Source organism: Platalea leucorodia, assembly GCF_965183815.1.
Source record: "Platalea leucorodia genome assembly, chromosome: 3".
NCBI classification, from domain to species: Eukaryota; Metazoa; Chordata; class Aves; order Pelecaniformes; family Threskiornithidae; genus Platalea; species Platalea leucorodia.
Genome location: NC_138825.1, coordinates 30,139,068 through 30,163,208, shown reverse-complemented (window position 1 = coordinate 30,163,208; position 24,141 = coordinate 30,139,068). Strand labels below are relative to the sequence as shown.

At 41.0% G+C, this 24,141-nt stretch overlaps 2 protein-coding genes across 2 annotated transcripts in view; one reads left to right on the top strand and one right to left on the bottom strand.

Moving 5' to 3' along the window:
- LOC309588434 (ATP-binding cassette sub-family G member 8-like) overlaps nucleotides 1-24,141 on the bottom strand; it is a gene marked incomplete at its 3' end in the record, with an annotated part of 58,072 nt that overhangs the window by 10,317 nt on the left and 23,614 nt on the right. Inside the window, exons 13-14 of the mRNA XM_082307728.1 lie at nucleotides 1,933-2,037; nucleotides 1,013-1,169 (exon numbers count right to left, since the gene is read on the bottom strand). Coding sequence (XP_082163854.1) covers nucleotides 1,013-1,169; nucleotides 1,933-2,037 — 262 coding nt within the window. The remainder of the gene's footprint in view (nucleotides 1-1,012; nucleotides 1,170-1,932; nucleotides 2,038-24,141) is intronic.
- ABCG5 (ATP binding cassette subfamily G member 5) lies at nucleotides 3,959-22,727 on the top strand (the record flags this gene model as incomplete). Its single annotated transcript, XM_082305673.1, is given in 13 exon segments — nucleotides 3,959-4,080; nucleotides 4,716-4,837; nucleotides 5,288-5,424; nucleotides 5,645-5,746; nucleotides 6,738-6,864; nucleotides 8,403-8,542; nucleotides 9,706-9,835; nucleotides 12,534-12,747; nucleotides 13,015-13,220; nucleotides 14,114-14,252; nucleotides 17,093-17,278; nucleotides 18,961-19,073; nucleotides 22,531-22,727. Coding segments are annotated over 13 exon segments (1,935 nt in total).

Below are 24,141 nucleotides of genomic sequence, written 5' to 3'. Positions count from 1 at the left end.
CAAAGGTGCTATATCTATAACTCACTATGTTATTTCATCACAAGCTTTTCCTTTTATTATCCGGAGAATCTCTAAGGTACAACTTCAGTTACATTAAGGATATGTGCTAAGAAAAAATTCCCATGGCAATGGCGAAGAAAAACCTCTTTTGTAGAAATAAAGTTAAAACTTCTTTGGCAAATATGCCTTGCCTTTGAGAGAGAGCATTTTTACTGAATCGCTGAGCTAACCTGATGTAAGAGTCTAGTGGAGACACAGCATGGGGGTTTTTACCTCCAAAGTATGGCTACTTTTTCCTTCAGTTTAACAGGTCACGTGTCTACTTCTTATCCCCCTAGATGAGCTTAGACTCAACTAACCACATGGGGTAAAGGCCATCTCTCCATTAGTCAACCTCACCCTGGAGAAGATTAAACCAGTCCCACCAGAAAATGAAAGAAAAAAAAAAAAGTAAGAAGAGAGAGACATGTTTTAAAGACAAACAGAAGAGGAACTGTCTTTTCTTCTCCATAAGTTTCTCTTAATCCAAATGCAATATTTTATCCTGTTAGAATTGTTTCAATCTGAAGGGAATTCCTGCTTGTGGCTATGCAAATTGCCACTGACCTTTCTTATGGGGTCTGGCCTCATTTGTCTGCTCTGTTACTGGGTAAGGTCTGCAATTGGCCTGTTTTGAATCTTAGCTATGAAGCTGATTCATGTCCAGCAGAGCTGGGACTGCAGGCCACAGTTATAACAATACCCCACTACACCTCAGGAAACAAACAGCAAATGTGTACAAGTCAAAAAAAATTGGTTTTAAAAATAAATTTTAATTTTTTTTCCCCAGTATCATTCTTTGTTTCCTCATACTTTGTTTCCTCATACATTTTAAGGAATGTATTTAAGTGACACATTTCCAATAGCTGTTTCTCAACTAGATTTTGCCATTCAACAGACTGCAGAGTATTGCTCTTGGCTGTGTATTTTTTATCTGAGAGTTGGTCAAATCATGAAATTTGGTTGCTCTTACCAGTGCTTCCTATAATAGCTAGCATCTGACCACTTTGAACTTTTAAATTCAGATTCTGGATGATTGACACATGAGAACGAGGATCCGATTTCCAGGTCCATGGCATTTTCATCTGCGCGAGGCTTTCATACCAGGGAATCTGGGATGCCATGTTAACCTAAGAGAAAGAAACAAGTCCCTTCAATTCAAACAATAAACTATTTAGCAATAAATATCTTCCAAGTTATGATGTTACAAGCAGAGAGTATGTTAAAATAATATTGTTAATCTTCAGAAATACATGGAAGAAAGTTCTTTTACAGCCAAGTATGGTTTTCATGCTTCGCTTCTTATTCTGTTAATCACTAAAGCTACCTCTGTCCTTTGTTACTTTGGTAATTTATTGCTATTGTAAATTTTAAATGTTTAAATTTTTAATATAATTTGAAATTACGCAAAACTGATAATTGTGAAATCTACTTCAGATGCCATGGTGGCACAAAGGGAGATGAAAAATTTCACTGGTTCCTTGAAGTCCTCCTCGTTAGTCATCCTCTCTTTGTCTCCTTCTGCATACTCATTCTTGCCAGCAAGGGCTCCCACCATCCCTAGCTGGACAGAAAGTCCCTCTGCCCCAGCCCTCAGAGGAATAATTTGGCTCAAGACTGAGAAAAAAGAGAGCCTAGAAACAGACCTCTTTTCCTGTCTTATCCCTTAGCTTTGCTAGATATATTTACAATGGGGGTTTAGTCTGCTGTCAATATTGCAGCCAAGAGCATGATTCTGCTCACAAAACTTCCATGTATTTGACTGTGCAGCTGTCGTGTGAACTTGGTGTTATACTTCAACTTTGTTTGGCTTCTAAAATGGCTTGCATATAGAAACAGGCATTGTGGGATATGCTCCCTGCTGAAAGGAGGTATATAAATTACAACTTTTACCTGGTAGTTGAGTTCTTTGACCTCGAGAACGTTTGGTTTTCCGCTGTATGTGAAATACAGACTGTTATCTTCTTCAGAGCAAAAAATAGTATCCTGGGCCTTGGTCTGGAAAAATTATTAGGTTAATTACAATAGTTAATTACAATACCTAAAGTGCTGTTAAAATTTGAGTTCAGAAAATGCGAAGCACAAAGGGAAATATATTTTATGGGGTAGAATAGTATTGTTGATGAGTTACTATAGTGCAAAAGTCTGAAGGGCTGAAATGAGTTATCTGTTAATCAGTGTGAAACGTACTTTGTTCTAGCGGCATGTACGAGGGCCAAACATGCTGTGCTATGCTCTTCTATTTGCTTTCCGTTTAAATGCGATCGCTTTCAAACTGGAGATAAATGTCATGCCACTATAAAGAGATTGGACTCTATTTCTGTTTTTGAGGAAAAAATGTACTGCTTCAGCAATGCTAGTCTACTGGATCAAAATGGTGCATATTGAAATTCATAAGTTATGGCAACTAAAAATTAAAGTTCACTGGAAGTATGTTCATTATGGAATTCCACAGGGACTCGTTAACTTGGAGGCTTTATGAACAAGTAGGTGTGCAACCACGAGTACAGTCTCTTTTTCTCCTCTTTTGTTTCTTAAATTCACAGTTTGTCAACTGGAACTTAGTGTTCTGAGATATCAGTTAAAAAAAACAGAGTCTTTACTTGGCTTGGTTAACCTTTTGCATATACTTGCAATTATGAAGTCTTTGCTGAGGCAGCTTTCTGGCTTTGCGTTTAATTCTGTGTGCATGCCTGCAGTTTTTACTCCAGCCAGCCATACCTCACTCACAGCCTTGTGCCTTTCCTACGAGTCAGGCTCATATCCCAGCCAAGGCAAACATACCTGTTCCTTGTGTGGCGGACCCTATCCATGCCCGTGGTATCTTTGGCAGATGGTGTGTGCACCTCCCACCCTCACAGCAAACGAGGCTGATTGATTAATTTTTTCATTCTAGATACACAGCGGAAAGCACTGTGACACCAAGCAGCCTGAAAAGCCGCATTAAAGCCTTCCAAGCTCCCCCTGCTGCCAAAGCACTCCGTGCTCTTGCTTACGTTGAACTTAATTTTTAAAAAAACAGGTGGTCCCCAGCAAATGCGGGGAGCCGGTTTTACAGCCCGAAGGCATGTCCTGGGAAAGCCAGTCCAGGCCATGCTCAGGGACTTTCTTCTCCATCCATGTATTTGAAGATCCCCTCCCTCCGCCCCACCACCGTGGCATCTGAGCGTGGCTTGCATGGCACTGGCCTCATCCCCAGTGTGCTCTTGTGGCGGGTGCTTTCTGCTCCCTGTTTCAGAGCTGGAGGAGGTAAGGGCTTGCTGCCTGCAAAAACCCAGTCAGCAGGCTGGCCACCCGTCTCTCCCAGCTCCCGGGCAAGCGCTGTAGCTGCGGGATGGCTGAGCCCATCGGGTCCCTCCCCGCTCCCCACAGGTCTCACTCACTGGCAAGCCCTCGCATGCCACCTGGCTCCAGCCGGCACTGTCCAGAGAGACATTTTCAGCGGTTTCCTTCATGTTGGCAGTGGAAGGTCTCGTCTTCTGCAGTGGTTTGACTGTCGGTTCTTTGAAAGCTGTGGAAATCCTTCTCCTCTTGGTTTTGAGCTCAGCCCTTTCCAGGCGCCTTCACCGCAGCACCATTTCTCCTGGCGCGCTGCGTCTCTGCAGCTGGCGTGACCCTGTGGACAGGGAAATATTCCCCTCCTCTGGGACAGTGACAGCTCGGGCTAAAGGTACATCAGATAGCAGCTTCAGCGAATCACCTATCAGTTGTTCTCAGGAAAAAAGAAAGAACTGAGGGCCCCTCTATTTTCTTTTAGGCACTTCCCTGGGTGGCGAGCGCCAGGGGCAGCGACCTGCTCCGACCCGGGGACAGCGGGGAGCTGCCCCTGCCCGGTGCCGGGGGAGGCATGGTGGTGGCAGCGTCGGGCACCTGGCCAGCAGCGTGAGGGAGGGAGCCTGCGGGGCCCCAGCACCGGAGGATGTCGGGCAGAGGGTCTCCCGCCCCGGAGAGGAGCAGCAGCGGCGGGCAGACGGGCAAGGCGAAGGCCGTGGCACAGCCCTCCGACAGCATCAGTGTCCGGGGCGTCTCCTACACCGTCAGGTAGGGCTGGGAAGGCGGCATGGCGAGCCCCTGCCCGCCAGGAGCTGCTCTGACCCCAGGGACTGAGGGGAGAGGGCCTGGGACCAGTGGGCTGTGAGTTTGGCTCCAGCCCGGTAAAGGAGGAGGGGTGTTGCTAGGCCGCCCACCTCATGGTGCTGGGCTGCCTGCCACAGGGGTCGAGTACACGGCTTGAGGGAGGCCTGTCCTCCGGAGGGTTCACCAGTTCTTCTTCACGTGTCTCTGAAGGAGGTGCCTTAGAGGAGACTTCCAAAGATTGTGCCCTTTCCCGCTGCCTTTCTTACTGCTGCCAGAAGGATAACGTGAGGCCCGAAGAAAACTGTCAGGTGGATTAATGGCTGGCAAACATTGTCAACAAATAAAGCCTCAGTTCAAGTTTCCCCTTTTGGTTGTAGTCCAGTAGCAGTCATTCTGAAAAATCTGTTTAGACAGATAATGCTGAAGTTAAAAAGTTAAATCCTGGGGAGGGCGGTGGGGAAAGATTCCCCCCCCCGCCCCCATTTTTAAAATCCTTGCAGGCTCCCATCCCACATGCAAGTAGCTATAAACCATTCACTTGTTTATGCAAAATTTTTAAATCTTCTCTATTTTATCTTTTTTGATGTTTGTTTTCCAAGAGAACGTGTTGGCCCATGGTGGAACGTTTCTTTATATCATAAAAAATGGACCCGGCAAATACTTAAGGATGTTTCATTTCACATAGAGAGTGGCCAGATTATGGGAATTTTAGGAAATTCTGGTAAGTTGTTCCAGTACTTTAAATGAAATAAGATCATAGTTAATACCAGTGACTTCCACAGTGGTATGAATGTGACCGAGGTCTGTGTTTTAAATAATGAAATTGCAGCTGGTTTTAACCCCTGCTTTGTAAAAATGTGGCACTTGGTTTTCCGAGTTCAATCTTGTCATCTAACTAACAATTATAACTTCAATAAAAGATAAGGTTACTTCTAAACCCAAATGTTTCACTATGAAGTGTGAATTTGTATGAATTAAATGCTAATTTACACACATTCTAGATTTCCTATTTACTTCCCCTTAACTAGCTGCATTTTCAGGACCTATTATTTTAATGTTACTGAGAAAAAAAATGCTTTATTCTTTTCATATATCTCCATCCAAGACAGGCTACTGCTCTTGAAATCACAAAATTCATCTCATCACATGATTAATTTATTTTGTTTGAAAGGATCTGGGAAAACAACACTTCTGGATGCAATATCAGGAAGACTGGGACATAAAGACAACTTCTTTGGTGAAGTGTATGTGAATGGGCGTCAGCTGAAGAAGGAACAGTTTAGAGATTGCTTCTCTTATGTGCCACAGGTTGATTTCTACATTTATTTTTGTGCACTGTGCTTCCTCTCATGTAAAGAAAGTAAAGTTGCTAGTGTGACGGAGTAATGTAATCTGACTGTGATTTTACTAGTAACTTTGGTACAAAGAGGTTAATAAATTTTATGAATGAATGAAAGTTGTGCGAGCAGGGGCAAGATCTTAATACTACAGGACTAACTGCTTCTTCCTTTTCACCCTTTTTTTCCAGAGTGACACTTTGTTAAGCTTCCTCACCATACAAGAGTCGCTGACCTACACTGCTTTACTAACTCTTCAGAAACGCTCCAACGACTTCATCAAAAAGAAGGTCTGTATTTTATCGTCTTCCACCAGAAAGGCAGACATGATGTCATGTAATGCTTCCACCAGCAGCATTTTCCATCCATGGCTGTGTTTTACGTTTATAAGGTTTTGTAATCCTCATTCTGCAAATGGGGAGAAATCCTCCTGCTGAGGAGTAGGACATAAGCTCTCTGTTGCTGCCCACCTGTGCAAGGGGCTTGTGCTGATGCCCTAGGGAATCACTGTTATGCTGGGACAAAACTCTCCCGCCCAAAGCTGCAGCAGTTACTGCTGCAGGAGGTGCCGCTATTGCTATTGAGGTCAGTTCCCCTTCCCCAGCTGGGAAACCCAGTTCTCTGGGGTGTTTAGGGCTATGCGTGCTGGGAAGTCTCATGGACAGCAGAGGTGACTGACACTACTCTGGCTCCTGTAGGACGTCTCTCACTAACCAGAACAGCTTCGAAAAGTACTGGTCTAATAAGTCCCCTACAAGCTACTTCCTTGATAAAATAGGTGTGTTTCAGAGCTATTAAAGGCCTCTTTTTGGCCTCTGTTGAGAGCAAAGATTGGATATTCCTGACCAAGGGCTCTCGCTCTCTGTCTTCTCTCTTCACCTATCTTCCACTCAGTATTTTATACATCCCCAGAACTGATGTGCCTTTCTGCTCCCTTATTTTGGAAGCCAGACCAGCACATTATGCTTCATACCTTAACTTCTAGTCCCACCTCTGAACTCTTCATCTCTTAATGTCAACTGAAGCTAAAATTCTACTCATTTCAGAATAAATGAAAATAAAATTTAAAAAATAATAATTGAAATAATATATTAAAAATAACCAAATATAAATGAGACCAGATACCTTCCAAGTAGAATGGATGCAAGCAGCATATTGGGAAAGCCATTTAAAATCAAAGTTAAAATTATGTCTTTTTTTCCTTTCATTTTTTCATTTTGCAGGCAGGTATCTGAGTTGGACTGTGTTTAGTCTTTCTATATTGTAACTATTTTTCAGGTAGAAGCGGTTATGGCTGAGCTGAGTCTCAGCCACATTGCCGACAAAATAATTGGAAGCCGTATTTTTGTAGGAATTTCTGGGGGTGAGAGGCGTCGTGTTTCAATTGCAGCCCAGCTATTACAAGATCCCAGTAAGTACCACTGCATGGGTTTTCAAAATTAAAGGAGTGTCACTTTGCGCTCCCACCATGGACCTCCATAAACCACTTTGAAATACAAAAGGATTTATATTCTGTAATTCAGCAAAAGCTAGTCTAGTAGTAACAGAAAAGAATGAGCAGTAACTCAGGTCTGCCATTAATCTATTAGCTGATCTTGGAAAGTAGACAATTTTAAAATCTTAGGGACTCAACATAGGTTCAGACTTGTATTTATCCATTTTAAGTCCTTCTGGGCTCGCCCTTCCCGTGTATGAGGTGTTGGTTGTGGCACATTAATTCATAGTTTTTTAAGCATATTAGAGCCATACATATGCAAGCATTGAGCCTTGGAGTGGAGTAGCTGCCATTGAGCTGTGTATGTGTATGTACAGAGCCAAAAGGTAGTCAGCACATGAGATTTGCTTATTTGGAAAAGACACAAACAAAACAGAGTAGATGCCCAGAAGTATAATAGTCCTCATGTTGCGTTGCCCTTGATAAGAAACCAGATATTGATGAATACCACACTTCTATATGTGGTTGTAGATTTACTGTAAAGAAAAATCAATGAATGAAAATCAAAACAGAGTAACTAGAAGGATTAGCCATGGGAAACAGCACTGTAAATTTTGTCAGTTTTGAGATAGTTTCTTAAAGGTGCCAGAATCTTATGGAGTGAATGTATAGCATGCATTTATTGGATTCTGGAGTCCTCGTAGCGGTGCAGATGCGCTAGGACTGCATACCAGGCAGGAAGGAGCATTTAAATAGCAAAGTGAGGTATATCACAGGTACTGTGTGCTACTGGTGACACCTGGAGAGTTCATTGGGTACAGTTATTGCTCAGTAAGTTCACTAAACTCTATACTAAATATAAAGTAATTCTGTGTAGATAAGCCTATAGAGGAAGCTCTCCTCCCCCCTTATCCTGATCAAGGTTGAACTGCCCTCTTCTGTGCTATGCCTCACCTCTGTAAAAATAACGGATTTGATTGTAACTTTTACCCTTCCACGTGCAATGAAACCATGAAGAAAATGCGGTAAAAAAACCCCTACCTCTCTCATCTATGGAATTATATATGCTGTATTTTAACAACTCGTAATTTGTTCATAAGAAATTCTGTGTGTATATATAGATTTAATTCAGATTATAACTTCTAGCTAATTATGTCAGTTATATTTACATTTGTATACATGCTGAAATTTGTCATTATTGTTCTTAGAAGCGGATGTATACATCAAATCTATTTTGGTAATTTTCAGATTTCACCTGAACTTAGAAAAAAATGATTATGCTCTGATCCTTCAGTAGTTTTTTACATCCTTATTCGTAGTCATTGAAACTGAACCACTGAAGCTAACTAAAGCTGAAGGATCACATCATGGCAATATCTATGCATACTCTGCTTTACATGTGGAACTTTACATGTAATTTCTATACTATTTGCCAAATGAGCCTCAAAGGCGGAAGCTGTAACATTTGCTCCCCATTTACCTGAGTTTTAATGCTATTCCTTGGCACTTCACAGAGATCATGCTACTTGATGAACCAACGACGGGGCTGGACTGCCTGACTGCAAACCAGATTGTCTCGCTGCTCTCAGAGCTTGCACACAGAGACAGGATTGTGATTATGACGATTCATCAGCCTCGCTCAGAACTCTTCAGGGTAAATGATATCTACTCGCTATTTGCTTTTTTTACCAGGCTTTTTACTGGCTAGGTTCTTTTCGGGATAAAAGTACAAGATCCAGTATAGTTGCCTTGAAAGACTTTCTTTCTTCCCCCCTGCATAAATACAGGCTTGTCCTGAACTTTACAGTTCTGGCCTTCTGCCAGTTAAAGGGCACTTTGGGACACATACTGCCCTGTGAAAATAGTATGCGCACTGATTGTGTGCCTAACCTTTGTGTTACGCAGCTACCCAAATCAATAACACTGGGAGAAGCCATGTAAATCCCCTGTGTGCGCAGGCACTGTAAAAACCAGCACGTTATTTATCTTTGCATATTCATATTTCAGTAACACTTGCAACTTGAGACGGATAAAGCCGTGATTTGGAATGGAAAGGAGAGGGGAAAAAAAAAAAAAGTCGTCTTTTCCTCTTTGTGTCAAGTGATGTGGGAACACCTTGGTCATGTGGTGGGGCAGGCCTGCCTTGCAGGGCTTGTGCTGGGGAGAGCATTTCTCCCTTCCCAGTACTATTTCGCACTTTGCTTTTCTGACACATCCACCACTCACCACGTGACCGCAAGGCACCTCTTCCCTGGCTGATTGAATTGAGTGTAAGTGGTCATGAAGCCAGAGGGGAGTGACAGTGGTTTTCTGGACTGAAAGCAGTCCTGGTGCCTTGGGAATATGGGTCGATCATAGCTGGTGGGAACCCTGCCCTGGCAAATGTTCACCCGAAGAGCAGCACTGTTAAAGTCCTTAAGCACTTCAGGATAATCTTACCAACAATTTGGGGTTTTTACAGACTGGGGCTATTAAGCGCCAAAGGAGGTCTGTCAGTAAGTGAAGGTGCATTAGAAGTGAAGTCAAAAGTCCACAGCTCCCATTTCTGTTTGTGGATTACCTCTGTATACTGCTGTCGCTGACCGTTTTGAGAACCACTAGTTTTATGAGCTTTCAAATGTGCCATCTTGCATAAAGACTGAGAGGAGCGATAGAAAGGACAAACTTCCTTTGACAGAAGTATACTAAGGAAGTTTGAATGTGTCAAAACTGTTTTTCCTGTCTAAGCATTTTTATTACCAAGACAGTAGCTGTACTAAAGAATTAATGTGCTGCTTGTCGGTATGTATTGCTGATATATTAATTTGCTCCCCACAGTTATTTGACAAAATAGCCATCATGAGCTTTGGAGAACTGGTTTTCTGTGGGAACCCTATGGAAATGATTACATTTTTTAGCAACTGTGGCTATTCTTGTCCTGAGCAATCAAATCCTTTTGACTTCTATGGTAAGTTTGTCTAAGTTGTTTTGGTAAAAATATGGTTTTCCTTTAGACAAACAAGTCTTCTTCCCCAAATTAAAGTTCTTCCAGAGACAGAAATGTGTTTGAATTCTTTCCAAATGTTGTAATTGTGCTCAGCTCAGAGATGAGAAAGAGCTGGGCCCATGTAACCTTCACGGACTCCATAAAGCAGAAAAAGCTTGCAGTAGGACTGAAACACAGCACAAAGGAGTAAACCACCAATAAAAAAGGAATCTCAGCTTCATGAAACCTGTGGATTCCTGATGGCATCTCCCTGTGGCTGTCCACTGGACACTAGAAAGTCAATTTGATCCCAAAACTGTGGAAAGTCTCATGCTCCTATGGACTTTTGTGATGCCAAGCAACTGAAGACAGTTGTTGCCTGAAGGGAAGGATGTAGAATAAATACAGGATGACTGAAGCATCAATTTCCAGAGATTTATAACTTGAGGTTTCAGAAAGTTTGGGGAGTTGCTAATATCAGGGTGAGCTAGTGGAGCAGAACATATGGATGCTTCAGGAGAGGATGATAGCAAGCTGTTGGCAAAAGCTGAAGAGTACTGTTTTACCAATTCAGGATGGAAGAAAGCGTCAGCATGAGATTTTGGAAACGAAGCTTGGTTTTGCTGCAGGGCATCTGTGTACCTGATCCATGCAGATACATGTTTGAAGAACATGTGTATGTGTGTGTGTGAGAGTATATATGTACATACATACGTGTGTGTATATATGTACATACATACGTGTGTGTGTATATCTATCTATCTTTTTTAATCTAGTATGTAGGTTGATTTCTGATGATATTAGCTGCGTGTTAGCCAGGGAATTTGACCAATCCAAAAAACTGTATTAAGAAATATGGCACATTCAGAGGCGGCAGTGTTTTTCCGTTGTCCAGATGGCATCCTAAACTGAGAGAGAAGAGAGGATGGTTGTTGACATGAAACTGGAATGGGATGAAGCTGAAAATACTGGTGTGACAGTGAGGATAATTTTGCCTTCATGAATTTGAGTAGTCCTGAAAAGCATAGATGGTTTGAGATTTAGACCCACTTTTTACAAAGCTTGGTAAAGAGAGTACTGCATTATTCAAATGTCAACCTTTGAATGTGATGAGAAAAGGAAAAAATGGGGTTTAGAGCAAAGAATCATCAGAATATCTAGTCTTTGGAAAATTGGTAGTTTATATTTTTTGTGTGATTTAATGATGTGAATGAAAGGACGGATTCTGATATCGTTTACACTAACAGTAGATTGGAAAATAGATTGGAAAATAGATCCTATGTATTGAGCATGGATTATATTATTGAAATGTCACGTTGTGTTTATATAAAAAGTACAAATGCATGGTAGGCGTTAGCTATCTGGTCTAGTGACTAGTCAGTGTTGTTATTTTTTAACACACACACCTGCTTGCCATTTATTTTGTGTGTGACTTCCAGCAAGTTGTGCTGGCCAAGTTTTAAAAAGCATGTCTGCATTCTGTATGTTTATATTTACAGAAGTGGTGACTTCATTTTGGGTATGTTTACTATTAAAGACAATTCTGCTGAATTCCAGCTTTTCAAGTTTTGAGGACAAATGAAGAATCTTGGACAACGGCTCCTTTTCTCTTGTTCAATTAGTATTTTGAAGTTGAGCATAATACTGGAAAACTGAAATCTAAGGATGACAGAAACCTTAAGAATAAATAACCGATAAAGACATCTTAGCAGATGTAGAAGAGTAATACAAAAATCTGTAAGAACAGCTATTCCTGAGAAGAACAATCCAGTTTTTGAAACCATGGATAATTCATTATTATTAGGGAAAAGGGAAATTTCTAATACATTTTAGCACTATTGCTGAATCCGTATGACTTGTACAAATAGCACACACACAGTTCCCATCTGCCAATAAAAGAATTACTGGTATCAGGAATAGGTATAGGTGGACTTATTATCAAGGTACGTTAACTCTGTAAACTATTTCCCTTTCATAAGTTCCATGGCAGTAAGTAACATTTTCTTCAGCTTGGGCTGAGCCTGCTAGGGGAATTTGGCCTGCTGAACATCCTCTGATTTCACATTAAAACAGAAGTATGTCTGAGAAGGAGGTGGGTGAAACCCAGTGTGACAACGCAGTAATAGCTCAAGTAGAGAAGAGCAGCGTCTCTGCAGCATGAGCTCAGACTACCTGAAAAATAAAGCTCCATGGTTATGGAGGAGCAGGCAGAGAACAAGGGGGAATCAGGGAGCCATGTCTGAGCATTTGCCTGAAAACCTGAGAAATACATGACCAGAAAGTCATCTCTTCATCCTCACCAGTGTTCATCCTCAGCTGGTGCTCTGTCTTGCTCTTGGCAGCAGTAGCGCTTCACCGGTGGCACAGCTCTGTGCTGTGCAAGGAGAATGCTAAAGGTCTGACCAACACACTGCTCAGTCCTTGCATTTCCAGATAAAGGACTAGAACTTCAGGGTCCTACAGAGGCCACAAAACACAGAGATTTATTGTGGCTGCACAGCTAATCATTCATGCCGCTTCTAACGGAAGGGAGGAGTAAAAGAAACCTTGAATACTTTCAGTGGACCTTTTCTTCCTAGCAGATTTTAGGATAGAGGCATGGAAAGGTTATTTGCAAGGGGGGAAAAGGTATGAAGGGAAAGTGATGTGTATATATAGTAAACACTTTGTAAATTTACAGTGGATCTGACATCTGTGGACACCCGAAGCAAGGAACGAGAACTCAAAACCTACAGTAGGGTTCAGGTAATTGTATCAGCCTACAAGAACTCAGAGATCTTTAGCAAAGTACTGGCAGCCATTGAAAGAACAAAGTGTATGAAAGAACTGCCACCAATACCATTGAAAAACAAAGACTCGCCCAGTGCCTTTTACAAATTATGGGTTCTTTTACGGTAAGACTTGTTTTTCCCCTTTTTTTAAGAAAAATCTTTTCTCTTATCCACTAATCTCTTGTGGTTCCCCCCCCCCCCCCCCCCCCCCATATATAAATGCACTTTCTTCGTTAGTTTGGTCTACCACTGTACTTGTCTTGTCTTTTTTAGTATATTACATTTTTGGGGACACTGAGTGTGTAAGATTTGTTCAAAGCTAAATACCCTACCAACATGTGGTCAGTCATAGCTAACAAGTATACTGTTATTGTTTTGTTTCATTATCAGGAGGACAACAAGAAACTTCTCCAGAGATAAGATGGGCATCATCATGCGTCTTCTCCAGAATCTGTTATTTGGCTTGTTTGTAGCATTTTTCCTTCTTAGACTAAGGAGTGACCTGGTAAAAGGAGCTGTGCAGGACCGTGTGGGGCTTATCTACCAGTGCGTGAGTGCCCCCCCCTACACAGGGATGCTCAATGCTGTTGCCCTTTGTGAGTTTCTGTCCTGTGTTACGTGCAGCAGCAAGTATTGCTGCCACTATTTTGTAAATAGGAAAAAGTCTTTTTTGAAGGTAGTCATTTAAAGATCTTAACAGTTTTAGGTAACATCAGCGCTTATACAGAAGCATGAAATTCAAAGGCGAAGCAACAGAAAGCTTCACGCCACAGAAAAAGATTAGTCCACCAGAGGAGCTCCAGGTTCACTGCACTTAAGGAAGGAATATGCCCTGATCCCTGCCCCTCTCTTTTTGCAGCTGGCCTTTCTATGGAGGCTTTATTCTGAACTGTGCAATAGCCCTTAACTTGCCTGCGTGTACCATAATAAAGGCAGGAGAAAGTCTAGGTCTGTAGTTAACATCTGAAGTGAGATCAAAACCAAAGACATGGAAAGGATAGAAGTATAAAACAGCAATTAAGGGTAATTAGATTTAAGAGTATTATATGACGATTGCATTTTTCTTAGCGGGTGTTTCTCTTATGGCTGCTGTACTAAGACCAACAATAGTTTCTATTTACAGCCCTAAAAACTGTTCTGCTCATGTAGGGAACATACACTGCTGTCATCACCTTGGGATCAGAGCTCCTCAAGAAATTATCCAGTGACAGCAGTTTTTTCATGTCTTTAATTTGTATCTGCAGAAAGAGAAGGCTGTCCTGCATGCTGCCTAGTTAGGCCTCGTTCATTAAGCTTACCAGCTTTTGCAATCTGCAGGGAGCATGTTTTGCATTTATAGTGGGGGAAAAAGTGATTGGACTGGTTTAGACAGAATGTTTCTGATGTATTCTCAAAGTTGTCTCTGTGCTTCAGGTCATTTTTGCTAGCAACAAGTCTTGGTCTCTTTATTCAAAGGTGATTTAATTTATTTCTTATATATTTAATCCAGTCCCACCTTTACGTGCTATCAGTGACCAAGAAAGTAAAGATGGCTTGTATAAGAACTGGCAAATGCTTTTAGCTTATATAATACATTTCCTGCCCTTCAGTGTCATCAGCGTGGCAATTTTCAGCACCTTTATATACTGGTAAGCACTTGTACCATCTGTTGGATTGTTATTTTCTCTTTGTTATCAGTTTCAGTTCCCATGTCAGCAACAGGCCTCCCAGCATGTCTTTCTGCTATTGTGTCTCAGAATGATTACAGAGAAAGCTTAAGGGAAGACGACACAATTTTAACCCTTCTCTTTCAGGCAGTGTTAAAACACTTACTAAGTGAGTAAGTTACCAGTTCTCTAGGTAACTTGGGAAGTTTTAATGGGCCTGGGACATTTATCATTCTCGTGTCATACCAAAAGCAGGAAGTGTCATTTTACATTACATTTAGAAGAACAGGAAATAAGAGGGAAAAAAGTGAGGAAGACAGCAGTAGCTATGTGACAGTAACAAAGCTTCATATTTCCTGGGACATTTGGGGTTTAGCTGCAGCATATGGAAGTTATGAGATCTGGTTCCCTCTCTTCCACTCTCCAGAGAAAGGCACTAAAGTGGAATTCTGATAGTGGGAGAAAGGGTTTGATTGTAAAGCTTGGTTTTTTCCCCTCAATACATTCATTTCCTCACATCATTGTGAAGTAGTACCTCAGAATGGGATGATGAAATATTTCATCTGTTCTTTGCCTTATCTGTCATATAGGTCTGCTCTTCATTTCTGTTCCACTGATTTCACACCTTCCACTTGCTTATTCTGAACTTAATACAGTCCATGACTGCTGGCCTAAGCTAATAGCAAAGTAATAAGGATGAATTTCTGTCCTTCAACCTTTTTCTGATTTTTTTTTTTTTCCCCTAATTATGAAAGGAGTGGTGTGTGGTGCACTGAAGTTTTGTTCAAGCAAGGCCATCTTTCTTTTTGTCCCCTTAGCTACCTGGGCTTTTATTTCTGCAAGCTGTCAGTGCTGCCTGCTTCAGGCGGCGCTCCCTGCGAAGTCCTTTTTCACAGACACACAGAAATTACTCCTCGTCCCACTGAGCATTTAGAGGATGCACTGTGCTCACCAGAGCCCTTCCATCTCTGCCTGCTAGTGAGCTGGTTGCTGAGAAGGCAGCCATTTGGAAAGCACCTTTTCAGGCTCAATGAGGGAAGGTTTGTGGAGCTCCTGAAGATCATAAGCCACTGTTCGTCACACTCACTCTTTAATTAACAGGAAATTTGTATGGGCAGAGACTTTGCCCTTGTGCTTTGGTAGCTTCAAACACAGTCAACAATAAAGAGTGTGGTTCCGGTTAATGGATAATATTTACAGATATTAGCCTCCACATATCTTTGCTATCTTGCGGTTGTTTGAAAGCCATCAGTGATATGTCAGAGTGATTTCATAGTGCCCTTAGACCTCTTAGGGCAAGCAGTTTCTCTATGAAATTTTGAAGATTGTATCTGTGCAGGACTAAACTTTCCTGTGTGGACTAACTTTTGGAGAGGCTTTGGTAGCCTCTGGTATGTGTTCTTACAAGCCATTTCTCTCAGAGTTCATGTTTGTAGGGTCAGGCAGTTTGGGTCAGACAGACCCAAACTCTTCGTACCTGATTGGGCACAAGGCAGCTCTGGCCAAGAGCAAATACAGCCACTTTTGTAATCAAGTAAATGGACTCTGTTTAAACAGATTTTCCTAGCTAACATTTCCTCTGGCAAATGTTCTAAGAGTTTATATTATTCTACCATTCTATTGCTGTAATATTCTCTCTTCTGAGTTGTTTTTTCTTCTTCTCTTTTAGGCTTTCTTCTCTTTCTATTCCTACCCCAGATTTACTAGTCTGTATCTACATAGCTCTGTGTAAAAGTATTAGAGCACTTCAGAGAAGGTGATACTTTTATGCTAGGACTTTGGAGAGCTGTTTCTTCTGCACCAATCTGTGATTAAAGGTTGTTAAATACCTGCTAGCTCGTTGAATGTTTAATACTTGAAGTCAACGTTCACCATCTATTTATAATATAGATTATATTGGTATTACATGCAAAAAATGCTATAGGAAACCTGTAAGAAAATGAATACTTCTATTTTAAGACCATGTTTGAACATGGTGGATTGAAAAAAAGACATACAGCCTTGCATTGAGCAATGAAAAAGAAAATAAAATGTTGAATAGCTGCTTGTTAGCTAAGCAAAGCATGCAGTCTGTACCTAGCGTGAGGCAATTTTTGTATGAGGTATTTTGAAAAAGAGTAATATGTCACCATGTAATAAAAGGTTTTGTTATCTGTCATATACACTATAAGGCCGAATTAAGTTTGCCACGCAATTGCTGGCCTCTCTTAACTTTTTAATCTTTAGTACAGGTTGGGCGGGGACTTTTTTCCTTAAGTGAGTTAGGGAAAAGCTGGGAACAGCGTGTTGTATTAAAGAGTGCAGAAGTATGGAGGAAATTGCATTTGGATGAATTACATGGGTGGTGAATTCAATCAGCCTTCCATTTAATTGAGTATATCCATTTTTACATTTGCATGCACAGTATCAGAAGTGCAAAATTCCACCTGTTAATTATCTGCATAAAGGCGTTCTTTAAATACGTGACTTACATAAATAACTCTCACGCATAGACTCTAAAAGGAGGAGGATATTAGTTTAAGGGATTGTAAAAGCCGCAGTGGTTATCTTGAAACAACACGGATTTCTGCTACAATCACATCTTTACATAACCCCCTTTAATCTAGATGGAGAAAACCTAAAATATCTGCACTTATGTCATGATATTAAGTGGATGTCCTTTATGTCAAGGCTCCAAACAACATACTAAGGGTTAGGGCATAAACTGCTCACTTAATGAGCTGTAATTGCAAAAAATAAATAAAAACAAAAATAAAAGCTACATTCCAAGTTTAGTACCCAAACACTGTTTTTTAAATGTTCTTTTGCTCATTTTTGTACAGGACTGCAGGGTTGTACCCTGATGCTTCCAGATTTGGAATTTTCTTTGCTGTTGTCTTAGCGTCTCATGTTATTGGTGAACTACTTACACTTGTTATACTTGGTGTGGTTCAAAACCCAAATATAGTCCAAAGTGGAGTGGTGCTACTTAATTCAGCAGGCGTGATAGTGGGAACAGGACTCGTAAGGTAAGAAAAAGTTTTATTTCATTATGGTGTTAATGTTAATGTAATCTACCTATAGAAGAGTTTCATGAACAGTCTGTATTGCTGAAACACGATAATGCACAGGTAGCAATGGAAAGAAAGTGCAGCTGTTATCCTTCAGAGGTAGAACTGCCTAATCATGTTAGACCTTGTACTAAACACAAAAAAAGACAATAACTTTAGATATCATCAAAGATACTAACTTTTTTTTCACTTTTTGCAAATAAATTGAAGATGAAACTGAGCAATTAATATCTTTCAGCTCAGCTGAATTCTTTTACTTATGCTGATATTATCACATGAAATGCTGTATGTAATAGAGGATTCTACCAAAAAAAAATTTTTTACAACTTTTAGTAACTGCTGGAACTTATGAGCCGTTAAACATTAGGAATGATGGTTTTTAAAAAAAGTTGTTCTCAACTATCTTATTAGTGTTATTCTCCAGTTTAGTCATTAAACATTTCAGACACTTTTTCTATCTGTGCAGACTTAACTACATAAAAATAATAGTTTAGTAAATATGCAGGAAAATTCTGATCCACTTGCTCTATTACGGTGCGAATAAATATTTTTGCATTGTAACTGCAGGAACTTTGAACAGTTTTCCTCTTGTATTTGTCAATACTGAAATTATTATTTTTTGAGAAACATAATAATAAATTGTCAAAAAAAGTTTTCTTGAGATGTTGAGAAAATATGATATGCTCACCTGAGATCTTTCCTAGTAAGTTAGAAGTAAGCCTAACAAAAGATGACATCAAGTTGTCTTCAAGAAATTCATATGAGTCTTCACAAAGCTGATGATGCTTTGTCTCTTCAAAGTAGATCTCAGCTAATACTTGCTTATCAAATAAAAATAAGTTAATATCTAATTAATTTGGTCCCTGCCTAATTTCAGGAAGATGTATGTTTTATAGTGACAAGACAGTTATTCCTGCTACCATAGTCTAATGCCTTAATGATAACTTTGAAAAAGTATTAGACTGGCTTCTAACCTTATTTTACAGTAAAGACATTGCTAATTAATATTGTGAATCTCTGATAATTAAACTTCATAGGCAATGAAGGATATTAAAAATAGCATTGAGACTTGGGTTGCAGGTTTTTTCTGTTCATTTGTTTGTTTAATTATAAATTCTTGCCGTATTTTAGGTGCAGAAATTGCCCAGTTTTGTTGAATAATGTTATTTCAAAATTTTCATACTCTATCTTCCCCTTATTCTTTGCTTCGTTTTTGTATCGTTATTACTGTTCCGGTGAATTGATGTTCAGTCTTTTTTTGCTTTTGAAGACAGAGTGAGGGGCTGTGGTTTCTTACTTTGGACGCAACACATTTTTGCCACTAAGGTTTATATTGGGTCTTGTCATTTTCAGTTTATCACTGCAATGTGAATATCAAAAAACTTCACAGAATTATTTATGACTGTCCATAAACAAGTCAGGGCTGAACGTTATGACACTGTACCAAAGGCAGAGACAGCCTTCATGGTTGTCTCCTCATTTAGCACTAAAATGGACTTTATGTTTGAAAACTCTACATGTACAGCCAAGAACTGTTTCTGTAACAAGCTACGACCAAAGACGAGAGCTTGCTTTAATTTGGGGTAGAATTGGCTCTTGGAATGTAGCAAAAGCCAATTTAACTTCTCTGTTTATTTAAGGACCATCGAAGAAATGCCGACACCTTTTAAAATACTCAGTTATCTTACCTTTCAAAAATACAGCAGTGAGGTTCTTACAGTCAATGAATTTTATGGCTTAAACTTCACATGTGGTAAGTGTTCAAAAAAAAAAAAAAGGCCTTTAAATCCATTGTAAATAACTTTAATGAGATGTCAATGGTTATTTTCCTTCTACATATAATAAAAGTATCTTGATAAGTTAAAGATAACTTCTTAAAAAAGGTTATTAATTAGTAAAGATGTACTGTAACGCCATATCATAGAATGCTTTGCGTTGGAAGGGACCTTAAAGATCATCTAGTTCCAACCCCCCTGCCATGGGCAGGGACACCTTCCACTAGACCAGGCTGCTCAAAGCCCCGTCCAGCCTGGCCTTGAACACTTCCAGGGATGGGGCATCCACAGCTTCTCTGGGCAACCTGTTCCAGTGCCTCACCACCCTCAGAGTGAAGAATTTCTTCCTTACAGCTAATCTAAATCTACCCTCTTTCAGTTTGTAGCCATTACCCGTTGTCCTATCACTACGTGCCCTTGTAAAAAGCCCCTCTCCAGCTTTCTTGCAGGCCCCCTTCAGATACTGGAAGGCTGCTGTAAGGTCTCCCCAGAGCCTCCTCTTCTCCAGGCTGAACAACCCCAACTCTCTCAGCCTGTCTTCACAGGAGAGGTGCTCCAGCCCTCTGATCATCTTCGTGGCCCTCTTCTGCACTTGCTCCAATAGGTCCATGTCCTTCTTATGTTGGGGGCCCCAGAGCTGAACACAGTACTCTAGGTGGGGTCTCATGAGAGTGGAGTAGAGGGGCAGAATCACCTCCCTCAACCTGCTTGCCACGCTTCTTTTGATGCAGCCCAGGATACGGTTGGCTTTCTGGACTGCAAGCACACGTTGCCAGGTCTTGTTGAGCTTCTCATCAACCAACACCCCCAAGTCCTTCTCAGGGCGGCTCTCAATCCATTCTCCACCCAACCTGTATTTGTGCTTGGGATTGCCCTGGCCCATGTGCAGGACCTTGTACTTGGCCTTGTTGAACTTCATGAGGTTCACACGGGCCCACCTCTCAAGCCTGTCAAGGTCCCTCTGGATGGCATCCCTTCCCTCCAGCGTGTCGACCACACCATGCAGCTTGGTGTCATCAGCAAATGTGTTGAGGTTGCATTCCATCCTACTGTCCATGTCACCAACAAAGATGTTAAAGAGAGCCAGTCCCAATACCGACCCCTGAGGAATGCCACTTGTCCCTGGTCTCCACTTGGACATCGAGCCATTGACCACAACTCTTTGAGTGCAGCCATCCAGCCAATTCCTTATCCACCGAGTGGTCCATCCATCAAATCCATGTCTCTCCAATTTAGAGACAAGGATGTCGTGCGGGACAGTGTCAAATGCTTTGCACAAGTCCAGGTAGATGATGTTAGTTGCTCTTCGTTTATCCACCAACGCTGTAACCCTGTCATAGAAGGCCACCAAATTTGTCAGGCACAATTTGCCCTTAGCCGAAGCCATGTTGGCTGTTACCAGTCACCTCCTTATTTTGCATGTGCCTCAGCATAGTTTCCAGGGGGATCTGCTCCATGATCTTGCTGGGCACAGAGGTGAGACTGACTGGCCTGTAGTTCCTCGGGTCTTCCTTTTTTCCCTTTTTAAGAAATGGGGGTTATAATGTTTCCCCTTTTCCAGTCAGTGAGAACTTTGCTGAACTGCCACGACTTCTCAAATATGATGGATAGTGGCTTCGCAACTTCATCTGCCAGTTCCCTCAGGACCTGCAGATGCATTTCATCAGGTCCCGTGGACTTGTGCACCTTCAGGTTCTTTAGATGGTCTTGAACCTGATCTTCTCCTGCAGTGGGCAGTTCTTCATTCTCCCAGTCCCTGCCTTTGCCTTCTGCGATGTGGATGGTGTGGCCTGAGCATTTGCCAGTAAAGACTGAGGCAAAAAAGTCATTGAGTACCTCAGCCTTCTCCATATCCCGGGTAACGAGCTCTCCCGTTTCCTTCCGGAGAGGGCCCACATTTTCCCTAGTCTTCCTTTTATCACCGGCATACCTATAGAAGCTTTTTCTTCTTGTTGCCCTTGATGTCCCTGGCCAGATTTAATTCTATCAGGGCTTTAGCTTTCCTAACCTGATCCCTGGCTGCTTGGACAATTTCTCTGTATTCTTCCCAGGCCACCTGTCCTTGCCTTCACCCTCTGTAGGCTTCCTTTTGGTGTTTGAGTTTGTCCCAGAGATCCTTGTTCATCCATGCAGGCCTCCCGGTGTTTTTGCCTGACTTCCTCTTTGTTGGGAGCTTGGAGGAGGTGACCCTTGAATATTAAGCAGCTTTCTTGGGCCTCTCTTCCCTGCAGGGCTTTATCCCATGGTACTCTACCAAGCAGATCCCTGAAGAGGCCAAAGTCTGCTCTCCCGAAGTCCAAGGCAGTGAGCTTGCTGTGCGCCCTCCTCGGTGCCCTAAGGCTCTTGAACTCCACCATTTCATGGTCACTGCAGCCAAGGCTGCCCTTGAGCTTCACATTCCCCACCAGCCCCTCCTTGCTGGTGAGAACAAGGTCCAGCATAGCACCTCTCCTCGCTGCCTCTGCAAGCTAGACAAAAGCTTGACTCCCTTTTTCAACTACTTCTCATTCTTTCAGGTTTTCATCTTTCTCTTCTTCACCTGTTCTTTTTCCCCCCCGTTGGGGGCGTTTTGGAAGGTAAACTTTGCAGCCTGTTATATGCTTATCATCGGAGCAGTGTTACACAAATAGAAGATCAACAGAATTGCACAATATAAGATCAAACATGAGTGCAGGGAGCACTGACAGGTAACACCTGCCCAGATGTTTCCTCTCATACTAGTGAGGCTTCAGTTCAAGCACGTTACCATGGCATATATTAAGCAGCTTGGACCTGTCAGGCTGTGAGCCAGATAACTGGCAAAATATGAGAATCAATCAGGTTGGCAGGGTTAGTCGCTAACACCCATCAATGCGGGTAAAACTTACAGCTTTCGACCTGCCCTGAGATATTTTGGGCTATAGCCAGGTGTCTGTGCTCCTTTCCAAGGCCATATAGTCTTTATCCATTAATCTCTCCTGTCCCTCTTTATTACAAGAGCATAGATAGCAAATGTTAGAAAACGAATCCATGACTTTGATTGATAGTAATAATAAACAGCTGATTTTTCTTGTGCCCTTCAGACAGTCTCCATTTCTTGAATTTTGGAAGCATGCAACAAATATGAACGCTGTAAGTCTCCCACATTGGGCAACTTGCTTCTTGAGGCCCCTCCAGATAATGTGTCTGAAAAGCCATAGGTCTTCTTTTGCTTGGCATGAACCAACACCAGTGACCCTTTATTCTTCCCTTCAAAAAGTATGGCCTAGATTAACTGCAGAAACATATGGCTTGCCTGTTCTTATTCCAAAACGATGGGAAATATTGCTGTGGGTATAGTTCATCATTAAAATAACATTAGGGCTAGGTATACTAAATGTATGAGTTAGATCCTGAAGCTTGAGTTTTAATTTTACTGATTCACCTGCTAAAGAAATTATTTTTTTCTTTTGACAGGTGGAGCCAACAGTTCCACTACAATTAATGCTGCGTGTATTTTCTCTCATGGCATTCAGTTCATTGAAAAAAACTTTCCTGGTGCGTTGTCCCGGTTCACAATCAATTTCTTAATACTCTATGCTTTTCTACCAGGACTTGCCATTGTAGCAATTCTGAGCTTCAAAGTAAGAGAGAGAATCATTGGCAGGCAATAAAAAAGTAGCAGTGCTAACAATGCCTAATAATAAACTTTTAACTTGATTACAGGTGAAGGGCTTAAATGGATGGATTTTTAGATAGAATTTAAGTGGCTAAACATACAGAAACACATTCATCTTCTCATGTTTGTTTCTAACTGGATCTTTTCCATCTTGAAAAACAATGCTCTCTTAAGAGGGTGAATGGCTTCCTGCTATTGGTATTTGCCCCCCGCTCCCAAATCAGCCATAATCAACAGTATTACATGTTTGAAAGGACTTTTTGAATTTAATTCAGTCAGCCGTTGCTGTCAATTTTTAAAAATGTATCGTTGGTGCTCTAATCTTTTTCACACCATTTTCGTTTTTGACCATTACCAATAAGCAGAGAGGTGTAACTGCTAGTAAATCTTGTATTTTAACTCCTGTGCTTTATTTTGATACTCTTTTGGGGACTTCCAGAAACACAACAAACCAAATACGTATAAATAAAGACAGAATCAAGAAATCACTCCACTTTAATCTTATGCATACTTTACAATCAATGAGTACAGGATCTCTAAGCAATATAAAAGTTATGCAACAAGTTTTTATCTTGTAAATGATGGTAAATCAGAGAAGACAATTATGTTTGTTATTTATATCTGTTCCTTCTTTTCATTATCAAGTTCTAAATCTTGCTTTGGAAGCAGTTTGGGAATACTAGAACAAATTTTTGTTTGTTAATAAAATGTCAATTTAGCTTGTTTGTGAGTTCTTGGAAGTGATGTAGTTTGCATCTTTGGAAATTATTCTCATGGGCTCACTAACATGCCAAAGAGTCTAATTTATCCATTTAATCAATATGAGCACCTCTCAAAATTGAAAGCTGAACAGACACAGAATTCCTAAATTTTATAACTTACTTTACACATTCAGTGAAGAAATTATTTATTACAGAGGGATAGCTAGGGATTTCTTCGAGGAAGTAAGTCTATTTGTATCTTAAAATTCCATAATAAAAGAATTAGTTTAATTTGATAGCTTTGAGATGATGTACTTTGTAACGAAGAATTTGAAATCCTCGAATTAATGCAAGTTCTCCACTTAAGTGTGAGGCCAAGATTTTTTTCTAATATCTTTATGTATAATATTCTAAGATACCAATGTTATATCAGAAAAACATTCAATGAACAAATATGTTAAAAATAACAAATAACTTTGAAAAGCTGGAAAGATACCACATTAGTTTGTCTTTCCCATTTTTATGCACATACAGGGTTGTTCATCAGGGAACGTTCTTACAATCTGGTCTGCCAAGTGCCTGTTCAGACATTTATTCTCTAACAACAAGTCTGAACTCTCAACAGGCACCTCTGGCTTTAATCGAGATCTTGTCTTGCGTATTCTCAAAACACTCAGGCCCTCTCATAACAGTGAGGATGTCCAGGGA